A 21,805-nucleotide genomic window follows, 5' to 3' on the forward strand; every position below is an offset into this window, starting at 1 on the left:
GGTCATGAGATGAATGGGAGCGCCCCTATTAAGAATATTAGAGATCCTGAGGAAAGGAAATCATACAGCCAGTTTGGCAGGTGTCTTGAAAAAGAAAGTTTCCTGGTTGAGCGTAGCCCAACTTGGTGACAGATCTGTTGGCCTTTATTTGGCATTTCTTTTTATAACTCTTTCTTTGCTTTTTGGCAAAATGCACACAATTCTAAACCAGAATATATGTCTCTGGAAACTTAACTCTGAAGATAAGATAACCTCTGGGGTGCCTGGGAAAAGGAGCTATCCTCTTGGAAAGCCAGCTGTGTCAGCATGCTGAAACATTCATGGTAGCAAGCTTTGGCATGAGGGTTTGACAGCTACCCTCCAGCATTACTACAATAAAAAGATGGGTTTATGTTAATATTCCAAGGGACAGGAGAAATTAGCCCAAAGCAAATCACATCATGTTACTCTGCGGTGTCCACTGCAATTATGTGTAGGAATTTGTACCCAGGAAGAACCAATCCCACTCACTAAAGTGAGTGCTCACCATACCTTCTGTTGAATAAGTAGACTTGTACTAGATGAGCTTTTTAAAAACGCTTCACTCAAAGCTGAAATAGGGGAGTCCCTAAATCTTTAAGGAAGGAAGAAATACATGCATTATTCATTAATTTTTTATTCTTGATTATAAAAGTGATAAGTATATGTGTAAAGATTAGATAAGAAGGAAGTACAGGAGTAATTCCTTTTTTCCTATTTTCATTATATCTCTTTCCTAAATTTCTCTTTTCTTGGTATACATATCTAGTGGTTCCAAGTTTCCAGTGTTCAGTATGTCGTACAATCCAGCAGAAAATGCAGTCCTACTGTGTACAGTAAGTAAACCTCCTAGCATTTCCTCATTTCCCATAGGTCTGTTTCTCATGCCCTTAGAGGCTCTCTGATGGCTTCTTAGAAACTATTTAATGGTCATTTTGAGAGAGCTGAAACAGTAAACAAAGGCTCAAACCAGGTAGATTTCAGTTCTCATATTCAGGGTTGGGTACTTATATCTGTCATAAGGTTGACAACTTCTAAACTTAATGGAGCATCAAGTCAAATCACCCAAATCACTAAAAGTAATTTGAAAGAATGTTTGGGACTGTATCCTATGCAAAGGAGATGCTTATCTTGATCTCTCTATTTGGGTGAAAATAGTAGAGATGATTTTGAGAGGCATTCCTTTCATTATTGTTACCTTGGGGCCTCATTTCTTGCCATACAATTAAAAAAAAAAAAGAAACAGCATTCTAATTATAGTGCCCTGGTTGCCAAATCAGAAGAATGAAAACTTATTTTTCCCAATAAGACTTCTAGTTTCTGATCCCAATCCGTGTTCAATATCTAACTGTCCCATATTGACCTCCTGGCAATTTTCTTTAATGTCTTTTTTTTTCCTTCAAACAGACTTTAAGTTGATGAGTTTACTCAGGTAGGGCATTGGAATATTGGTCTCTTAATCTGTTAATTTGTGGAATAGAGAGCAGTCCTTGCTTTCATTCAGCAGCTATCTGTGTCTTTGGAAGATAAAAGGAAAAGTTGCGAAGAGTCGGGCATGACTTAGCGACTCCAACAACAGCAACAAAACTTATGTGAATGCTGAACTATCTGGCAATGAGCCCTATAATTTTTAGCTGTAGAAGCGTCCAAATGTCCTCTGAGTGAAGGGTGTGAAGAGTATAGTTTCAGATTGCTATCTGTGTAATGATACTGTTTTCTATGTCAGAGTAAACTGGTATCTCGGGGACTCCTACTAACAATTTAATTTCTCCCATTCCTCTACAGAGAGCCAGCAATTTAGAAAATAGTACCTATGACTTGTATACCATCCCCAAGGATGCCGACTCCCAGAATCCTGATGGTAGGCGTTCTCTTTGTGTACCCAGCTCTGCTCCTAGCTCTCCTCACCCAAATCATCTCTTCTCTTCAAGTTTTTCATTCCATCCCCAGGCCATGGCCACATCACTCATGTGTGTTGGCAGGTGCTGCTGACAGTTGCATCAGAGGCGACCATGGTGTGAAATATTCATGTTCCTCCTCCATTTTATTACTCCAGCTAGATATATATATTTTATAATTTGGTTATTAGACACTCTCCATTTTCTCTTTCAGCACAGCATGTTATCCTAGTTTATTGTCAGCTGATATGACTTTCACCCTGGTAGTTTCATTTATTTAAAAATGTGGTTCCAATCTTGCAATGTCTCATCCTGGGACTAGGGATTTATGCTCTCCCATCCATATCCAGATCCGATTTGCTTCCTTTTGCATGTCAAAACGATGAGGCTGTTAACAGCCCCACACCCCACCAGGGATCCCAGGATCCAGCTGAGACCCTGCCTACCTCTTCCATCACCACCATCCCTTGTTAATGTCTTTACCATTAGCACTTGCTGACAGAACATTCTCAGAATAGATTTGAGTCTCGTTTATGCTTCCTTTAGTGTACTTCCTCCAGCTGATTTGTAGGTCAGAGGCTTGCTCCTCAGGTCCCTACTCTTAATAGCATACTTTCATGATATTTTAGACCCCATCAACAGATTCTGAGAGATATTTTGCTAGTTCTACCCTATTGTGGGTGCTCCTGTGTCATTATTGCTGCTAATATGATCACTCTTCTGACCAATTTTATTTATTTTGTCCCTGCTTATCCATCCCCTTGCTTCCTTTCCCCATCTGTTTACAGTTAATAAAGTCTAAAATATTTTTGCTTTCTCTTATAACCACTTTTATTTTCTCCCTTCCATTTTATATGGGAGATGATAATTATTAAAGGAATAAAGATACAGCCCAATGATAGGGAGCATAGAGGAGGAGAAAGAGCAAAAGCTTGAATAATGTGGTTCTCCAGCCCCTGGAAAATGGTACTGTTGGTTGTGATAATAATTAATTTTGTTAAAATCGCCTGAGACCTGTGGTTGTCAAGGGGTGGCCTGGCAAGGCTGGCCAGTGTGTATTGTCCAGGGTCCTGCTGATACTAATAGATAAGAGTATTTAGTGCATCCTTCTGTGTATCCCCTTTGAAGTTTCCCAGAGGGTGGAGCGCCTATTTAGAATTCTAATTAGTCAGTGAAATACTTGGAAACTGAGAAATGTTTTGTAACTTTCTTCGTGGTATTAAGAATGATTGATTGACATTAATGGAGCAACAACTTGGTGCAAAATTCTGCCCAGCATAGAGCTGCCTGGATTTAGTTAGGAACTCTGTGCCCCACCCTGCTCTACTAGGAGGTCTGTATTTGCATGTTAAAAGCAGCAGAGCAGCTGGGTCCTGGAGAGAGAGCTGTGTCTCTCCTCTAGCTTGTTGAGATAGGAGGTCCAAGATACTCACAGGCTGCTTGCTTTGTGCCACAGCTTGGCCAGAGAGGGCCTGCTCATTAGCTTGATGGAGTGTGCTGTCTCCTAAGATGGGTGGTCCTTCTCTGCCAGTATATGGTGTTGGCTCAAATCACTTGGCCTAGAGAAAAGAGGCTTGGCAGGGGTAGAGGTTGGAGTTTGGAGGGGACTGGTGGGGAAAAGTCCCTGACAATAGCCTCAGGTTATGGCTGAATTAGTTAGGAAGCAGCTGAACTGGCAAAGCCAACATGGCAGCCAGCAAGACTGGCAGCATCATGGCGCCTGACTGTGTCACCTGCCAGTAGCTTACCACATGCTCCTGCCCTTTGGTTTTGTTCTTCTTAGCTCCTGAAGGGAAACGATCCTCAGGCCTGACAGCTGTTTGGGTTGCTCGAAATCGGTTTGCTGTCCTAGATCGGATGCATTCGGTGAGTTAAGACTAAAAAGGGAAATTAATTTGGGGAATGTGGTGGCAGTGACCTCTGTATTGCAAAATAAAGAGCATGATTTTTCTGTTATTCTCCCTTGGGCAGCTGTTTTCCTTGTGTATTGGTTTCCTTCTCCTAAAAAAAAAGTGAAAGTGTTAGTCCCTTAGTTGTGTCCCCACGGACACAACAAAGTGTTGGTCCTCTTTGCGACCCCACGGACTACAGCCTACCAGGCATCTCTGTCCGTGGGATTCTCCAGGCAAGAAGTAGTAGGAGTAGGTAACCTTTCCCTTCTCCAGGGGATCTTCCTGACCCAGGGATTGAACCTAGGTCTTCTGTACTGCAGGCAGATTATTTACCATCTGAGGGGAAGCCCTCTTTCTCCTTAGTTCTACCCCATACCCCTTGGGGAAAAAAGCCTTAAAATTGATTTGATTGGGTGGAGGATCACTGTGGCTCTGGCTTAAGAACCAAGCTAAACTCACTCTTGATAACACAGGGGCCAAAAAATATAAAATTTGAAATAGGTGAGCTGGGAAGTCCCTGGCAGTCCAGTGGTTAGGACTTGGTGCTTTTACTGCCGGGGCCAGAGTTCAGTCCCTGGTCAGAGAACTAAGATCCTGCAAGCCATGCAGCTTGGGCCTGTCCCCCAGCCCTGACCGCCCCACCCCTGCTCCCGCCCCAAATAGGTGAGCTGGATAAGGAGTAGATCCTCTGCCTTATCCTACTACATCCATTGGTACTTAAAATGTAATGGATTCTAAAAAAGTTAAGCAAAGCTCTCTCAAGAAAATATTTAACAAAAATTTAAGCCCCAGAAGTGCTCTGTTCTCTCTCTGGTTGATTAAGGAATTCAGATTTTAGTTAGACTTCTCAGGATATTTCAATTAAAGAAAAAAAAAAAGCTGTTAAGACCCTATCAAGAGGATCTTAGCTAGAGTGGTCTACATATAGTGGTGATTGACCTGGACAGCCAGAAAAAAAAAACAAAATACTTGGTTTATCAAAGCTGAGGAATAATTGCTAAGGGACATTGTCACCTGTTGTCATTTTACACGTATTCCTCTTAACCCCACCTTTTATACTCATTTCAGCTTCTGATCAAGAATCTGAAGAATGAGATCACCAAAAAAGTACAGGTGCCTAACTGCGATGAGATTTTTTATGCTGGCACAGGCAACCTCCTGCTTCGAGATGCAGAATCCATCACGCTCTTTGATGTACAGCAGAAGCGGTAACATGTCAGATGTCCCTAAGCGGACAGGTTTATAGTGGGGAAGCGTGGAAGTCTTTAGTGGGAGCTTTTTTCCCCAAGTGAGTTTGACTTGTGGCTTGGCCACTTTTTGTGCTATAATTCCAGGGCTCTTTCTCACCACTGTTTTCCCTCTGTGATCACACTCCATCCTTTACACACACACACAAGTGTTACAAGGGGCTTGTTAACTTGTTTTTAGAGCATTTATCTGAACAAAGATTGCTCTTGGGACTTAGAATAATAGGATCACAAGAATGAATGGCATAGTTCCTATACTTAAAGGAGCTTATGGTGCAGTGGTGAAAATAGACATACACAAGTTCCTAATAACACATGGGAATGAGGGTCAGAGAGTTGAGGAAGGTGGAAGTGTACAGTGTGAGCCAAAATATTTGTCACTGAACTGTAATACAAAAATGCTTATTTGGTATTATTTTAAGAAATTAGGAGGAGAATGGATACATATGTATCTATGGCTGAGTCTCTGCTATTCACTTGAAACTGCCACAACATTGTTAATCAGCTATACCCCAGTACAAAATGTTTTTGGTGTTAAAAAATTAATTAAATGCTAAAAACAAAGAAAGAAATTAGGGTTTACATTAATTTGGAGATGAAAAGGAGGTAAATCATAACCTGGAACAACGGATTAAGGCCCACTCATGTTTGCCCTTCTCTCTATCCCAGGACTCTGGCATCTGTGAAGATTTCCAAAGTGAAATATGTTATCTGGTCAGCAGACATGTCCCATGTAGCACTACTGGCCAAACATGGTAAGTCTTCATTATATCCACCCTGATTTTGAGACCAGCCCCTCCCTCTCCATCTCTGCCAGTCTACTTCACTCACCCTGTCCAGCAGAGCACTCATGTCCTGTGCCTCTTACAGCCATTGTGATCTGTAACCGCAAACTGGAGGCTCTGTGTAACATTCATGAGAACATTCGTGTCAAGAGTGGGGCCTGGGATGAGAGTGGGGTATTTATCTATACCACAAGCAACCACATCAAATATGCTGTCACCACTGGGTAAGTTAATTATCTGAAATACAGAATGGGAGAAAGTGGCTTCTTAAAATCACTATCCTGTCTCAAGAGACATACTGAAGTCCTCCTTGAACTGTCTTTATGGAAAAGCATTGTTTGGCATATATGTGCTGGAGGCATCAGAACATTCTTTTTTCAGCTCTTTTAAAGTTGTGTGAAATATGACACAAATATAGAAAATTATATAGATTATAAATATATGAAATAGCAAACAGTTATATAATGAACATCTGTGTAACTGCCACCCAAGTTAAGAAATAGAACATTTCCCTTTGCCACATGGTCCCTATTGATCACAATACTCTCTCTTCACCATACAAAGAAAACATTATTCTGTCTTTTATGATAATTTCTTCCTTGCTTTTCTTTGCAATTTTACCACCATTATTTTAACATTAAAATAATGATTTAATTTTGCCTGCTTTTGAACTTCATATTAATTAAATCATGCTGAATATATTATTTCATATTTTGCTTGTTTTGCTCAATATATTGTTTGTAAGATTCATCCATGTTATAGCTCTAATTTATTTTCATTATTGTATAATACTCTGTTACGTGAATATAGTACAGTTTATCAATTCTGTGCTAGACCGATAGTTGGGTAATTTCTAAGTTTTGGCTATTAGGAATGATGTTCTTTTAAACACTCTTATATGTACTCTGGTTCATACACACATACATTTCTCTAGGGTGTTTCCCTCAAGCAGAATTGCTGGGTCATAGACCATGCTTGGAGAAGGCAATGGCACCCCACTCCAGTACTCTTGCCTGGAAAATCCCATGGACGGAGGAGCCTGGTAGGCTACAGTCCCTGGGGTCGCTAACAGTCGGACACGACTGACCGACTTCATTTTCACTTTTCCCTTTCATGCACTGGAGAAGGAAATGGCAACCCACTCCAGTGTTCTTGCCTGGAGAATCCCGGAGACGGCGGAGCCTGGTGGGCTGCCGTCTATGGGGTCGCGCAGAGTCGGACACGACTGAAGCGACTTAGCAGCAGCAGCAGCAGCAGACCATGCTTATCTTCACATTTGCTCAATAATGTGAAAGAGCAGTTTTAGCAATTTGCATGCCCCCACAGCATTGTATAAAAGTTTCCTTGCTTGTCACCCTGGCCAGCACTTGCCTTTGTCAGACTCATTTTTGACTGGCAGATATGTGATGTATTTTGTAATTTTACGTTGCTATTACCTGATTCCCAAGGAGATTGGACAACTTTTTTTATTTAGCCGTCCATCAGTATTTCCTTTCCTATGAATTTTGTTCAAGGCTTTTATCCTTCATTTAAATAAGTTATCCTTGTTCTTTTATTATAGGAGTCCTTTATTTATTTGAATATCGGTCCTTTGTGACGGCAATGTATTGCAAATACTAATATCATCTCCCATTCTGCTGCATATTTTTTGATTCTTTTGAGATCCTTTAATGAACAGAAGTTCTTAATGTAGTTGAGTTTATGTATCTTATCATTTATGGATATCAAATTTTGTGTCCTATTCAAGAAATCTTTATTGACTCCAAGATCATAAGAACATTCTTTTACCTTTTCCTGTGACAACTTTATAGTTTTGCCTTTTGCATCTAGGCCTGTAATCTAACCTGAAGTTGATTTTTGTATATGGTGTAAGGTGTAATGGGATCAGCTTTACTTTTTCATAAGGACACTCAGTTTTGTACCAACATCATGTATTGAAAATACCAGCTTTTCCCCATAGTTCTGCAGAGCCATCACATTTACAGAAATGCAAAGATCTGTTTTCTTATGGTCTTTTGTCTATCTGTGATCGAATTCTGCACTGTCTTGAGTGTTACAGTTTTGTAAGTCTTTATATCTGGTAAAAGAAAGTGAAAGTGTTAGTCTCTCAATTGTGTCTGACTGTGACTCTGAGGACTGTAGCCCCCAGGCTCCTCTATCCATGGAATTCTCCAGGCAAGAATATTGGAGTGGGTTGCCATAGTAGGTCCACAAATTTTTTCCACTTTATTTTTAGTTATTAGGCTATTTTCAAACAATTTGAAATTCTCTATTGTATTTTTGTTTTCTATTTCTTAATTTCTACTATTGGCTTTATTTTTTCCTTCCAAGTATATTCTTTGTTTTAAATTTTAAAAGAAGAATAAAATTTTTGAGATGGATACTTATTAATTTTTAGTCTTTCTCCTAATATTAAACATATAGAGCTCATTAATTTTTGAGTATTCTTCTAATATGTCTGTGCTTAACACTATAAATTATCCTTCAAGTATTGTGTGAGCTATAGTCATAAGTTTTCACTTGTAAACTTTTAATTTTCATTTAGTTTAAAACATTACATGTTTTGTATCATTTCTTTGTATGTCAGAAGTCTTCACATGTACCTGTCTTCTACTTTCATTTATAGCTTATAAGGAAGGATGTAACTGTTTATAGCGGTCTAGTGGGGCTTCCCTGGTGGCTCAGCGGTAAAAGAATCTGCCTGCAGTGCAGGAGACCCAGGTTCAATCCCTGGCTCCGGAAAATCCCCTGGAGGAGGGCATGCCAACCCAATCTAGTACTCTTGCCTAGAGAATCCCATGGACAGAGGAGCCTGACAGGCTACAGTCCCTAGCATCAGAGTCGGACACAACTGAAGTGACTAAGCAGTAGCAGCAGTGGTCTAGTGATTATATATCAGAACTTAAGATTTTTAACTTTCAGGTCTGGTTCTGATAGCTGTGTCTCTTAGATCCTAGAGTATTAGCTTATAAAGAGAAATCATACCATCTGCCCCACCTTTTCCCACTTCACACAAGAGAATAAGTAAGTTTGGCATTTAGTTCTGCTCTTTTTTGCCTCACTTCACATCTATACCATTGTTCAAATGGCACTTGAGACAGGGATGATGAGAGGATAAAAGACTAGGTCCTAGACTTGTCTTACTTCTTTATAGGCTGGATTTACCCATGCATTTGCTGAAAATTGTGCTCTTTAACTCTTATTCTTAGGGACTATGGGATCATCCGAACTCTGGATTTACCTATCTATGTCACACGGGTGAAGGGCAACAATGTATATTGCCTAGATAGGGAGTGTCGTCCTCGGGTGCTCACCATTGATCCCACTGAGTTCAAGTTCAAACTGGCCCTGATCAACAGAAAATATGATGAGGTATGAAATGAGGAAGCATATTAGGAGTATTGAGAGGGGCAGTGCTCCTTTTTTCCTATAAATGATCTCTATTTCCTGTCTACCCCACCCCAAATGTCTAGGTGCTACACATGGTGAGAAATGCCAAACTTGTAGGCCAGTCTATCATTGCTTATCTTCAGAAGAAGGGATATCCTGAAGTGGCACTGCATTTTGTCAAGGATGAAAAAACTCGCTTTAGTCTGGCACTGGAGTGTGGAAACATTGAGGTGAGAGAAGGAGGGTTATAAGCCCCGTATTGTTGTAGAGGAGGTGAGGGGGTTATGGTGGCTTTGGGAAGACATTATTCTGGGCTTGCTTCTTCAGCCAGTGTAATGAATTTTAAGATTTTTAAGTTGTTGAGCCATCTTCCTGTTGCTTATTTGCCCCTTTTGGCTTCTGCCACAACATTTCTACTGTTGTTGTCATTCTGAGTTAGTCTGAATTCAATAACTTTTACAACAGAAACATGATAGCATAGAATTTGAAAAATCGCATTGTTTCCTTGACATTGATTTGCTGATTGGCTGCTTGGATGAAGGAACACTTACTAAATGTTGAGGCCTAGAGTACTCTTGCCTGGAAAATCCCATGGACGGAGGAGCCTGGTAGGCTGCAGTCCATGGGGTCGCGAAGAGTCAGACACGACTGAGCGACTTCACTTTCACTTTTCACTTTCCTGAATTGGAGAAGGAAATGGCAACCCACTCCAGTATTCTTGCCTGGAGAATCCCAGGGATGGGGGAGCCTGGTGGGCTGCCGTCTATGGGGTCACACAGAGTCGGACACGACTGAAGCAACTTAGCAGCAGCGCAGCAGAGTCTGTAAACATTATTTTTAAATGGGCAGAAATAGTTCTGAACTTCCTTCTTCCATTACTTCTCCTGAGGAGCCACATGGTTGTTCAGACCTGGCAGATAGGAAATATGATAGCTAAGCAAGAATTGACTGTATGGAATCAGCAACTGCTAGAAGATGATTCTGTTGTAAATTTCTGAGGAGGAGGATAATGTGATGTGCTAACTTCGATCCATGGATCCTAAGGGATCCTATTTGTTGATTGAATTTTCAGTAGAATTACTGAAAGGAAAGCTAGGTGGAATGAAGCATAAAAGAGTTGCTTGGGAGATTTATTTAGAGATGGACATTTTGATTGCAGACCCTGGTTTTCAGTCATAATAACCTCCAACTTGTTAACTCTAACCCTGGGGATTCTTTAGATTGCTCTGGAAGCAGCCAAAGCACTGGATGACAAGAACTGCTGGGAAAAGCTGGGAGAGGTGGCCTTACTACAGGGGAACCATCAGATTGTGGAAATGTGTTATCAGCGCACCAAAAACTTTGACAAACTTTCCTTCTTATACCTTATCACTGGCAACCTAGAGAAACTTCGCAAGATGATGAAGATTGGTGAGACCCCAGAAACTAAGGATGGGAAGAGGGGTCCTTGTGGGGAGGAAGACAGCAAATAGAGGCAAGAGAGAACTTGATAGAGAAGACCTAACTTAGTGTCTCTTATTGTCTTGGTGCAGCTGAGATACGAAAGGATATGAGTGGCCATTATCAGAATGCCCTCTACCTGGGAGATGTGTCCGAGCGGGTGCGGATCCTGAAGAACTGTGGGCAGAGTAAGTATCCAGAACTCACATGGGGCAGGGATGGGGTGGGGTGGGGCGGCCTTAGGAAGTACCTTCTTTATGGCAAGTTATTCATGTATAGTGGTGAGGGGATTTCCTTCATTGCACATTTTCCAAAAGAGACTGCATGCTCCTACCATGCTCAGAAGACTTTCTTCAAAGCCAAATGGAGGGAAAGCCAGAAAATATAGTTTGTCTAGACACTGGTAGGAAAACAGCTAATATCATGGGGAAAGTGGATTTTAAAAGGTCCTGGATCAGATACTATAGTAAATGTAGTTGGCTGAATGCCATTAGAGTTTTATTATTTACTTCAAGTCTGGAGGTTTTACTCATATATTTATTCATTTTATATTTAAGGGATGTTTTTTGAGAACCCACTATATATATACTAAGCATTACACTAGCACTTGAGATACATTAGGGAATAAGAAAGGTGAAAGATGTGGTTTGGACCAAGGTGCTACCTGTGAACAGCTGAGCAATGGTCAGATTTGGCATATATTTTAAAGGTTGAACCAACATAATTTGTTGAAGGGGACTGATGTGGGATGTGAAAGAGAAGAGAAAGGAATGAGTTCAAGGTTAACACTGATAGATCTTAAGGATAAGCAACTGTTTTGGTTATTTATTGCTGTATAGCTAGTTACCAAAAACAATAGCTTAAAACAACAAACATTGATTATCTCAGTTTGCAGCATGACTTAGCTGAGTGCCTCTGGCTCACTATCTTTCACTAGGCTGCAATCAAGGTGTTGGCCAAGACTGCAGACTTCTCAAGGCTCAAGTGGAGGAGGATCCAGTCTTATGTTCACTGTGGCTGTGGGCAAGCCTTGGGTCCTCACTGGCTATTTGCTGGAAGATGTCAGTTTTCTGCTATGTTGGCTTTTCCATAGGGCAGTTCACAATATGGCAGCTGGTTTCCCTTAGAGCAAGTGGGGGCACCTCAGATGAAGCCATATCTTTGTATCCTAATTTCAGAAATGACATCCCATCATTTCTCCCACGTTCTGTTCATTAGAAGTGAGTCAGTAAGTTCAGCCCACACTTAAGGGAAGTGGATCATGCCAGGACTTGAATACCAGGAGGCTGACATCAGGACACTGATGGGGGTACACTTGGAAATGTACCTTTACCACAAAGTCTGTTTTCTTCACAGAGTCACTGGCCTATCTCACAGCTGCTACCCACGGCTTAGACGAAGAAGCTGAGAGCCTGAAGGAGACGTTTGACCCAGAGAAGGAGACAGTGAGTCTTTATGTAAAGTGTCTCTGATTACAGGATTAACTCTGATATCTTGGCACTATTTAAACCTACAAATGTCACTCCCACTGAGATCAAAGAAAGCTCCACAACCTCCCCTACAATGTTCCTGAGAGCTGTTTGCTTTTAACCTTCTTCTGCCTTCCAGATCCCAGACATTGACCCTAATGCCAAGTTGCTTCAGCCACCTGCACCTATCATGCCGTTGGATACCAACTGGCCCTTACTGACTGTGTCCAAAGGGTTCTTTGAGGGCTCCATTGCCAGCAAGGGTAAATGTCCACTTCTTCCATAACATTTTTGTTGTGTGCTTGTTTTATGAGAAACTGTTCTAGAGTATCCTTAACCATTCTGTCCTTTCCATCTGTTCTTTTTTCTGTGCAACGCCTTATGGAGCACTGAGATGCCAATCAGAGTTATTGTACAGTCTTTTAAAAAGTAAATAAAAGCATGCTGAGATCATGAAAATTCAGAAAATAGGGAAAGAGGTCTCTTAGTTCATGCTTCTAACAACTACTGTTAACTTTTGGTGTATTTTCTTAGGTTTTACCATATATGTAGTCATATAATCCATTCTGTGTTTTATCATTCATGACATACAATCTTAAGATACAAACCTCAGCTACCTCAGTTCTGTCATGTGAGTATACCCACTGCCACTCTTACCTTTACACTGTTTTCTTGGAAAAGTCTAATAATTTGTTTCTTCCGAGTTTCTTGGCAACTAAGAGCCTACCTAAATAGACCTTGGGCATTTTGTGCCCAGCGCTGCTCTTTCCTCCATATCCTCCCCTCTAAGCTTTGTCCTCATGCCCTGTACACACAGTAGTGATGCTAACTTAGCAAAGATCTCAGCAAGAAATGCCAAGAATTGGTACTGAAGGCTGGTTAGTAAAAGATTGTTTAAGAGGCAGTTTTTGGTAGCAGGAAGGTCAGTTGTTTTCATCTCTCTTCTCTTCCTTCATTCTGTGAAACCTATGCTAACCTGCAAGTTAGCATAACATAGATACCACAAAAACGAATAATAAACCAAAACAGAAAGTAGACAAAGCATTGGCACCTGCTTCTGTAAGGAAAACTAATAAACAAAAACAGTAAGTAGACAAAGCATTGGCACCTGCTTCTGTAAGGATACATCTTGCCTGCAGAGGAGGCCATGTCCCAGAGTTAACCGACTGTGACCAGCTCCTTTCTGTTCTTCCCTCTGTAGGGAGGGGAGGTGCGCTGGCTGCTGACATTGACATTGACACTGTTGGTACTGAGGGCTGGGGAGAGGATGCAGAGCTGCAGCTGGAGGAAGGTAAGATGCTCATCTAGGATTGTTCTGGGCAGATGGGCTCCTTGGAGTGGGACTGGGTTGTGGGGCAATTCCGCAGGGTTTGGGACCATGGGATCCCAACATTTTTCTTGCCTTTGGCTAAACTTGTCATGTTGCAAATCTATTTTGTGCCTGGATTTTCCTTATAGATGGGTTTGTGGAGGCCACAGAAGGTTTGGGGGATGATGCTCTTGGCAAGGGACAAGAAGAAGGCGGCGGCTGGGACGTGGAAGAAGATCTGGAGCTCCCTCCTGAGCTGGTGGGTGGGACTCTCACCCTGTGTGGTTCTCTCCATGTCCCCCGTGGAGGCCAGCGGCCGTGTCACCCCCCGACCCCTGTCCTGAGGACCCCAGAAGGGAGGAGATCTAGATCCTCCTAGTCTGCTCTGTATCTCCCACTTGAAAGATAGAAGAACATAACTAGGGTTGTGCAGTGGCAGCTTATGAAAAGGCAGCAAGCTTTTTTGTCTGAATTGGAGCTTTTGGTATATAGCTTTTGTTACAACTACTGAAATTTCTACTATTTTGAGAATCTTCCACAACCACCACCCCTCGCCAACAGAGGCTGGGAATAAGATAGAGTTTTGTTTAGATTTATCAGGACAAATTGATGCTTTTGAAGACTCAGTTGAAGAATTGATGCTTTTGAACTGTGGTGTTGGAGAAGACTCTTGAGAGTCCCTTGGACCGCAAGGAGATCCAACCAGTCCATCCTAAAGGAGATCAGTCCTGAATATTCATTGGAAGGACTGATGCTAAAGCTGAAACTCCAATACTTTGGCCACCTGATGCAAAGAGCTGACTCATTTTAAAAGACCCTGATGCTGGGAAAGATTGAGGGCAGGAGGAAAAGGGGACGACGGAGGATGAGATGGTTGGATAGCATCACCGACTCAATGGGCATGAGTTTGAGTAAACTCTGGGAGTTGGTGATGGACAGGGACTGCCTGCTGCAGTCCATGGGGTCGCAAAGAGACACGACTGAGCAACTGAACTGAACTGATCAGTACAAATTGCTTGAATGGCTTAAAAAATGACTCATTTCTCTTTTTCCTCTAGGATATACCCCCTGGCGCAGCTGGTGGGGCTGAGGATGGGTTCTTTGTGCCCCCAACCAAGGGAACCAGCCCAACTCAGGTAAGCAGAGAAACACAGCCCTGTAGGGATAAGTGTTTCTGAGGTGACTATACTTGATTACATGTGTAAAGAATATTGACACTCTTCTGTTACAGAGTAGGATTGTTGGGAAGAGAAAGAGCAAAATTTCACTTGTCTTGGGTTTTCTATTCTTTGTTAGATCTGGTGTAATAACTCTCAGCTTCCAGTTGATCACATCCTGGCCGGCTCTTTTGAAACAGCCATGAGAGTGAGTCTTAAAGTTACCTTGGCTTTCACTGAATGTGCCTGGGGTCCCAGGGGGATGGCAGACTCATCTTAACCAGATGGAAATTATTATACCCACAAGGCAGAGGTGTATATGTATCACGGGAGCCCTTGGTGTTCCTCTTATCTGCTTTCAGTATGGCTTAGTAATCTCTTAAAGTGGATTCTTCCAGCCATTTTCCACTGGTTTATAGCCTACTTTCTGGCTCACATCAGTGAAGTCAGCACCCCTTCACCCCTTCATGAACAGGTGTATGTTTTGAACACTAAGCCATGTGCTATGGTAGCAATAACAGTACCAACAGCTGCAGCAAACACTAACATTTAATGTTGACTGTTTGCCAGTCACTATCTTGAATGCTTTATGGGTATTATTAAATGAAGTAGATCCTATAATTAAGTATAATTTATTGATGAGGAACCAAGTAGAGAGAACTTAAATACCTTGCCCAGGGTCAACTAGTTTTTAAGTAGCAGAGCTCAGATCCTTATGTTTCCTTCCTCTTGTATTCCAGCTCCTTCACGACCAAGTAGGGGTAACCCAGTTTGGCCCCTACAAGCAACTGTTCCTGCAGACCTATGCCCGAGGCCGTACCACCTATCAGGCTCTGCCCTGCCTGCCCTCCATGTATGGCTATCCTAATCGCAATTGGTAAGGCCCCTTTCTTCTCTCTGTTCCAGCCTGTGGTAGATATTTCAGATGGTAGCTACAGGGAATATCAGCATTGTCCCAGAGCTGATGTTTCCTAGTAGGAAAAGATCTTTGGCTTGCCACTTTGCCCTGGCTTTTTTCACTGTAGGCTGTTGGGATCATGTTTCCAGAAGAAGTTAGGTTGAGGTGGGCTCCTAATCATCTTGTTTTCTTTCTACTTTTCTCTTTCAGGAAGGATGCAGGGCTGAAGAATGGTGTACCAGCTGTGGGCCTGAAGCTTAATGACCTCATCCAACGGTTGCAGCTGTGCTACCAGCTCACCACAGTTGGCAAGTTTGAGGAGGCTGTGGAAAAATTCCGTTCCATTTTACTCAGTGTGCCACTTCTTGTTGTGGACAATAAACAAGAGATTGCAGAGGTGAGAGCAGTCTAGCGGCTTGTCATAGTGCTAGGCCCCCGCCAGTCTTGCCTCTGTACCGTGACCTTCTTTTGTCCCCTCTCCAGGCCCAGCAGCTTATCACCATTTGCCGGGAGTACATTGTGGGTTTGTCCATGGAGATAGAAAGGAAGAAACTTCCCAAAGAAACTCTAGAACAGCAGAAGCGCATCTGTGAGGTAAGACCTCTGAGCAGTACAGAGGCTTCCTCCCTTTTACCCTCTGAATGAATGAATATTAAGTCACTTCAGTCGTGTCCGAGTCTTTGCAACCCTCTGGACTGTAGCCCGCCCGGCTCCTCTGTCCATGGGATTCTCCAGGCAAGAATACTGGAGTGGGTTGCCATTTCCGTCTCCAGGGGATCTTCCCCACCCAGGGATCGAACCAGGGTCTCTTACCTCTCCTGCCCTGGCAGGTGGGTTCTTTACCGCTAGTGCCACCTGGGAAGCCTCTATGGAGTCTGAATTCTTTAGGTCTCAATATGGGGAGTAAGAGAAATTTGGGCCTGTTTCTGTAACAATAGAATGTATTTTTCCACCCTTCTTCCTCATCCCATAAGTTCTCTATAACTAGGAGGCAGAAGCTTTCTCTGTTTTATAGCCAGTCTGGTTTTTATTTGGTTGTTTTGTTGTGTTTTTAATGCATGTGGGACAACTTATAAATGATCTATCCTAGCTTTAGCATCAGCCTGACATATGTTCCTCCTTCTGTCCACCAGATGGCAGCCTATTTCACCCACTCAAACCTGCAGCCAGTGCACATGATCCTGGTGTTGCGTACAGCCCTCAACCTCTTCTTCAAGCTCAAGAACTTTAAGACTGCTGCCACCTTTGCTCGGCGCCTGTTGGAACTCGGGCCCAAGCCGGAGGTGGCTCAACAGGTATATGGGAACTCCTTCAGTGAGCATAGGAGAACTAGATCTCCTCTTACCTGGAGGGTCTTGTCTCAGAAACAAAGTGTTGTATTACAACATTCAACAAGAGAGCCAACAAGATGCCATCCTCTGTTTACACACAGAGGATGAGGACCTTGTATGGCATGAGGACCCCCTTTTATTCCTGCAAACTAAACAAATACCTTACTCAGACATGGCTCCACTGTGAAAGCGTGACCTGTGACATCGAATAGCTCCTCTGTAGCTGAAAATCAGCCCCAAACTGTCCATAAGTTCGAGGTTTCTCCTTACCAACACCAGTTGCCTCCATATATATACATGTCCCATTACTTGTGTTTTCTGAAAGCTTTATTTGGGCAGTGAAAGCCACTTTTAACCCTTTCATGGCTAACCCTGAGAATTCTCAGACTTAGTGGAGAAGTATGGACACAACTGAAGCGACTTAGCAGCAGCAGCAGCACGGGTCAGGTTGGGCCTCCCCTGTGGCTCAGCTGGTAAAAGAATCCACCTGCAATGCGGGAGACCTGGGTTCGATCGCTGGGTTGGGAAGATCCCCTGGAGGAGGGAAAGGCTACCCACTCTAGTATTCTGGCCTGGAGAATTCCATGGACTGTATAGTCCATGGGGTTGCAAAGAGTTGAACACGACTGAGCGACTTTCACTTTACTTCACTATGGGTCTAGTTCCATAGGGCCACTTTGGGATAGAAAAGGAAAAACCCTGATACAATAGGAGTGGCAGTTATTATTCCTTCATATGACTTGTGCAGAGGACTTATTCTGTATTTACTCAGTACAACTGCATCTTGCATCAAAGAAACTACTAAACCATGGTGTTGAGGTCATTTGAGTTGTGGTGTGCAGTTTTCAGTCCTTTTAAATAAAACATTCCTTCCCTCCCTTAGACCCGCAAAATCCTGTCTGCCTGTGAGAAAAACCCCACAGATGCCTATCAGCTCAGTTATGACATGCACAACCCTTTCGACATCTGTGCTGCATCTTATCGGCCTATCTACCGTGGAAAGCCAGTGGAGAAATGTCCGCTCAGTGGGGCCTGCTATTCCCCTGAGTTTAAGGGTCAGATCTGCAAGGTGACTACAGTAAGTACTGTCCTTGAGAAATGAATCTAGAATATTGAGGGAAGGGGAAAGAAGGCATATTGGTCCTTTTGTTTCCTGTATTCCCACCGCATACCTTAAGGCAATGACATTGGAAAAAGGTAGACTTTCTCCCCACCACGCCTTACCAATCAGTAACAATAACAAAGCACTCTCCTGTGCTCACTAGGAGTGCAGGGAGTAGACTCTCTAGGCTTCTCACCCTCAAAAATCCCTAATTTTTTTTTCTTCCACAGGTGACAGAGATTGGCAAAGATGTGATTGGTTTAAGGATCAGCCCTCTGCAGTTTCGCTGAGGCCCCTTTCTGTGTGTAGGATCAAACACCATGTTTCCCCGCAGAGAGTCAGTCTTTATATTCTTCTAGCTCCTTCTTCCTTAACTACTCTTCACATTGGTGTTTAGTTCTCCCTGCCCTAAAATCTAATGTCCTTTTCTCTTCTTGTATGGCTAATCAGAGTGTCTAAACCAGACTCTTTTTTGCCTCTGAGAACCTCTCATCTTCTCAAGGTGACTTATAGTTGTGGTCACACTTAGCCTTGCCTTCCCAGTGTAGATCTTTCAAAGAACATTAGTGATGAACATTTAAATAGTAAATTCCTTCAATATTTATCCTTTCCCTCTCCACCCCATGTGTACTTTGTTAGAAAGGAATGAGATGTAATAAATAAGACAGCATCTTTTACTCAGTCATAGCAAGCTCTTAGCCATCCCCATTTTCCTTGGGCATTTAAATTCCTAGGCAGATATAGCCTCTCTGTGCCCAGAAACTTAAAGTCTGAGAAGAAACTGTTTGTTTTCCCAAAAATGCATATCACTTTTTGTTGATTTATTCTTTCCAAAGATTGTTCTTGTATTTTGTTTCTCACACGAAATAAAGTAGATTTTTATGAGAGTTTTGTGGCTTGTCATTTGTTTCCTAGACACTCTCACATTCCTCCTTACTTCATGTAGCTGCCCCAGCAAAGCAGATATCTTTCCTTCAATAATTATTTTTAATTACAAAGGTAGTAAATACCCATTGATTTTTTTTTAAAAGTAAACTGCTGTGAGAATGGTAGAAAGCAAGTGGTTCCCTATTCCATTGTTGACTGTAACCTTCCATCTATTGCTAATTAGTAATACATTGTATATAGTACAACATATTTTGCTTGTCATGGAATAAGATTAATTTGGTAGAGTGATATAATGTACCTTTGATCATTTCAAATTCATATTTTCAATAAACAGTACATATAGTTCAGAAATCAATAAATTTAGAAAGCTATTCAGCAATGTCTTCCTCCTCTGCTTTCCCTCAGCCACCCAGTTCCTATCACCTTCCCCAAAACAGGTAACTGCCGTTGTTAGCTTCCTTAAATCCTGCCAGAGGTTTTTTTTTTTTAATGTATATATAAGCATATGTCAATGTGTTCTTCCCTATCCCCCTGTTGTATCTAAATAGAAGCATACTGCTGCTAAGTCGCTTCAGTCGTGTCCGACTCTGTGCGACCCCATAGATGGCAGCCCACCAGGCTCCGCCATCCCTGGGATTCTCCAGGCAAGAATACTGGAGTGGGTTGCCATTTCCTTCTCCAGTGCATGAAAGGGAAAAGTGAAAGTGAAGTCGCTCAGTCGTGTCCGACTCTCAGCGACCCCCTGGACTGTAGCCTACCAGGCTCCTCCATCCATGGGATTTTCCAGGCAAGAGTACTGGAGTGGGGTGCCATTGCCTTCTCCGAAATAGAAGCATACTCCTTAAGGATTTTAAGTTGCCTTTTTATTGATTGATATACTTATTGATTGATATTTGACTGTTATAAACAGTGGTGCAATGAACATCTTGAACATACATTGTACAGGTGGGGAAAGTGAGTCTGGAGGATAAACTCCTAGAATTGTGTGATTCCTATGTCAAAAAGTGCAGGCCTTTGTATCTTCTTAGCTTTAAAAGATGCTTTCTTGGTACTTCCCTGGTGGTCCAGTGGTTAAGACTGTACTTCTACAGGGCACAGGTTCAGTCCCTGGCTGGGGAGCTAAGATCTCACATTTAAAAATCTTTTTTTAAAAAGATGCTTTCTTAAACATAGTATCCCCAAAATAAGTCTACCTTCTCAAAAAATTTACATACTAAGTTCATAACAGTTTCTCAAGTAACATTCTTTCTGTAACCTAGGCAAGTTGATCATTTTGGTAAGTTTTTTTTTAAGTTTAAAACTTAAATTATAAAATTAGTTTTGCATATAAACATAAACATTCGGAACTAAGCGATATGAAAAAAGTGGACAATCCTCATGAAGCTTACATAGTCTTGGTTCAGCTTAGTCGTGTCCGACTCTTTGCCACCCCATGGACTGCAGCATGCCAGGCCTCCCTGTCCATCACCAACTGGGAAACAAAATGGATAAATGTGAAATAATTGAATACCAGACAAGAGTTTGAAGCTGGTTAATAAACAGTGGGGAACCAAAAATGTCCTTAATCAAGAGAGTGATAGAAAGAAAAGGCTGTAAAATACTCTTTTGCAGCAGTGTTCACTATACATGAAAGGCAGGAGATGAGTAAATACTGAGATGAGGTGTTACGCGTTTCAGTAGTAAAAGCAAGTTTAATGGACTTCCCTGATGGTACAGTGGATAGGAATCCGCCTGCCAATGCAGGAGACACGGGATCAATCCCTGGTCTGGGAAGACTGCACATGCCACAGAGCAGCTAAGCCCATGCCCCACAGCTATTGAACCTGCGCATCTAGAGCCTGTGCTCCACAAGAGAAGCCATGCACCGCAACCAAAGAGCAGCCCCCTGCTCTCCATAACTAGAGAAAGTGCACATCAACAAAGACCCCGTGAACCAATAAATAAATTTATAAAAAAATAGTAAAGCAAGTTTAAGAAATAGATCATGCTTATTTTCAACTCCATCTTAATTCATTTACTGATACTTTCCTTATTAGCATACTTATATTACTGTATTAATGTAAAGCCAATAGAAATACCTGTAACATGTGCTTGTTATAACTACAGTTGTATTAGAGAGACACATGTAAGCAGTTTGGAGTTGAATGAGAAAATTAACCTGGAATAGATGTTACAGCTGTTGGGGAGAAAGAGATTAATCAGGGAAGAATTAGATTACAGAAGTTGAGAAGTGTAAACAACCTTAAGAGTTTCAGCTTTCATTTTTTTTTTTATCATATTTTTTTAATCATATTTGTAATAGGAGTCCTAGAGTGGAGAACAAACCAATTTAATAACCTAGCATTTAGGTCTTCTGACTTCTAGTTCAGAATGTTTTTCTCAAGTTATAGTACTTGTGCTTGGAAGATCACAGCAGGTTTTGCACAGGTATGACTTTAAAAGCATGTGCCCTATATGTCAAGGAAAGAGTAAGTACCTAATCTGGTGCTTGACACAGTACTCAAGTGTGTTTAGGAAGCTAAGGATGAAAGTCATGAAGTGACTTTCATTCAGATGTGGTTTCTCCCTTTTAAACTTTATGATACTTTATCCTGAATTCTTATAAGACAATGACCTTGGCCATACTTACTATGTGTATGTCTATTCCTACCTCCAGCCTAATGCCCAGTCAACTACCTTAACAGCAAGGGCTGGTCCTGATTTCTCTCTCTGTCCTCCATGGTGCCCCACATAGGATCTTGAACAATAGTAGATGCCCTCTAACTGGTAAAATAGGTTTGTCTATGGCAGTTGATGCATTCTGGCAAATCTAAATAGAACAATTCCAGAGGAGGGAAAGGATGTCTGGAGTTGGTCTTTATCTGAGCCCTACCCCCCAACTACACATGATTGACTTCTGTGTAGAGCAAAGGCTACAGGTCAGGGAAGTTCAGTTCAGTTCAGTTGCTCAGTCATGCCTGACTCTTTGTGATCCCATGGAC

At 42.0% G+C, this 21,805-nt stretch overlaps 1 protein-coding gene and 1 long non-coding RNA gene across 3 annotated transcripts in view; one reads left to right on the forward strand and one right to left on the reverse strand.

Moving 5' to 3' along the window:
• The window catches only part of COPA (coat protein complex I subunit alpha), a 42,240-nt gene extending 23,417 nt beyond the window's left edge, over positions 1-18,823 (forward strand). The window contains exons 12-33 of one of the 2 annotated variants that reach the window (XM_081487956.1): positions 788-854; positions 1,804-1,879; positions 3,700-3,782; positions 4,877-5,016; positions 5,725-5,810; positions 5,899-6,064; positions 9,050-9,212; positions 9,314-9,460; positions 10,451-10,640; positions 10,763-10,858; positions 12,027-12,115; positions 12,279-12,402; positions 13,341-13,430; positions 13,598-13,707; positions 14,507-14,584; positions 14,745-14,813; positions 15,346-15,482; positions 15,714-15,900; positions 15,987-16,097; positions 16,637-16,798; positions 17,718-17,912; positions 18,167-18,823. In XM_081487956.1, the coding sequence (XP_081344082.1) occupies positions 788-854; positions 1,804-1,879; positions 3,700-3,782; positions 4,877-5,016; positions 5,725-5,810; positions 5,899-6,064; positions 9,050-9,212; positions 9,314-9,460; positions 10,451-10,640; positions 10,763-10,858; positions 12,027-12,115; positions 12,279-12,402; positions 13,341-13,430; positions 13,598-13,707; positions 14,507-14,584; positions 14,745-14,813; positions 15,346-15,482; positions 15,714-15,900; positions 15,987-16,097; positions 16,637-16,798; positions 17,718-17,912; positions 18,167-18,226 (2,626 nt within the window). In that variant the 3' untranslated portion in view covers positions 18,227-18,823. The remainder of the gene's footprint in view (positions 1-787; positions 855-1,803; positions 1,880-3,699; positions 3,783-4,876; positions 5,017-5,724; positions 5,811-5,898; positions 6,065-9,049; positions 9,213-9,313; positions 9,461-10,450; positions 10,641-10,762; positions 10,859-12,026; positions 12,116-12,278; positions 12,403-13,340; positions 13,431-13,597; positions 13,708-14,506; positions 14,585-14,744; positions 14,814-15,345; positions 15,483-15,713; positions 15,901-15,986; positions 16,098-16,636; positions 16,799-17,717; positions 17,913-18,166) is intronic. The other variant, XM_081487957.1, reaches the window with a different exon arrangement.
• Positions 766-3,793, reverse strand: LOC145505556 (uncharacterized). Its single transcript, XR_014053112.1, has 2 exons — positions 3,350-3,793; positions 766-2,074 (listed from the first exon to the last, which is right to left on the reverse strand). It is a non-coding gene; the product is annotated as an uncharacterized LOC145505556 (long non-coding RNA).
• Positions 18,824-21,805: the final 2,982 nt, after the last annotated feature.

This window comes from Giraffa tippelskirchi, chromosome 5 (assembly GCF_054371585.1).
Source record: "Giraffa tippelskirchi isolate mGirTip1 chromosome 5, T2T-mGirTip1v1.2.pri, whole genome shotgun sequence".
In the NCBI taxonomy this organism is placed as follows: Eukaryota; Metazoa; Chordata; class Mammalia; order Artiodactyla; family Giraffidae; genus Giraffa; species Giraffa tippelskirchi.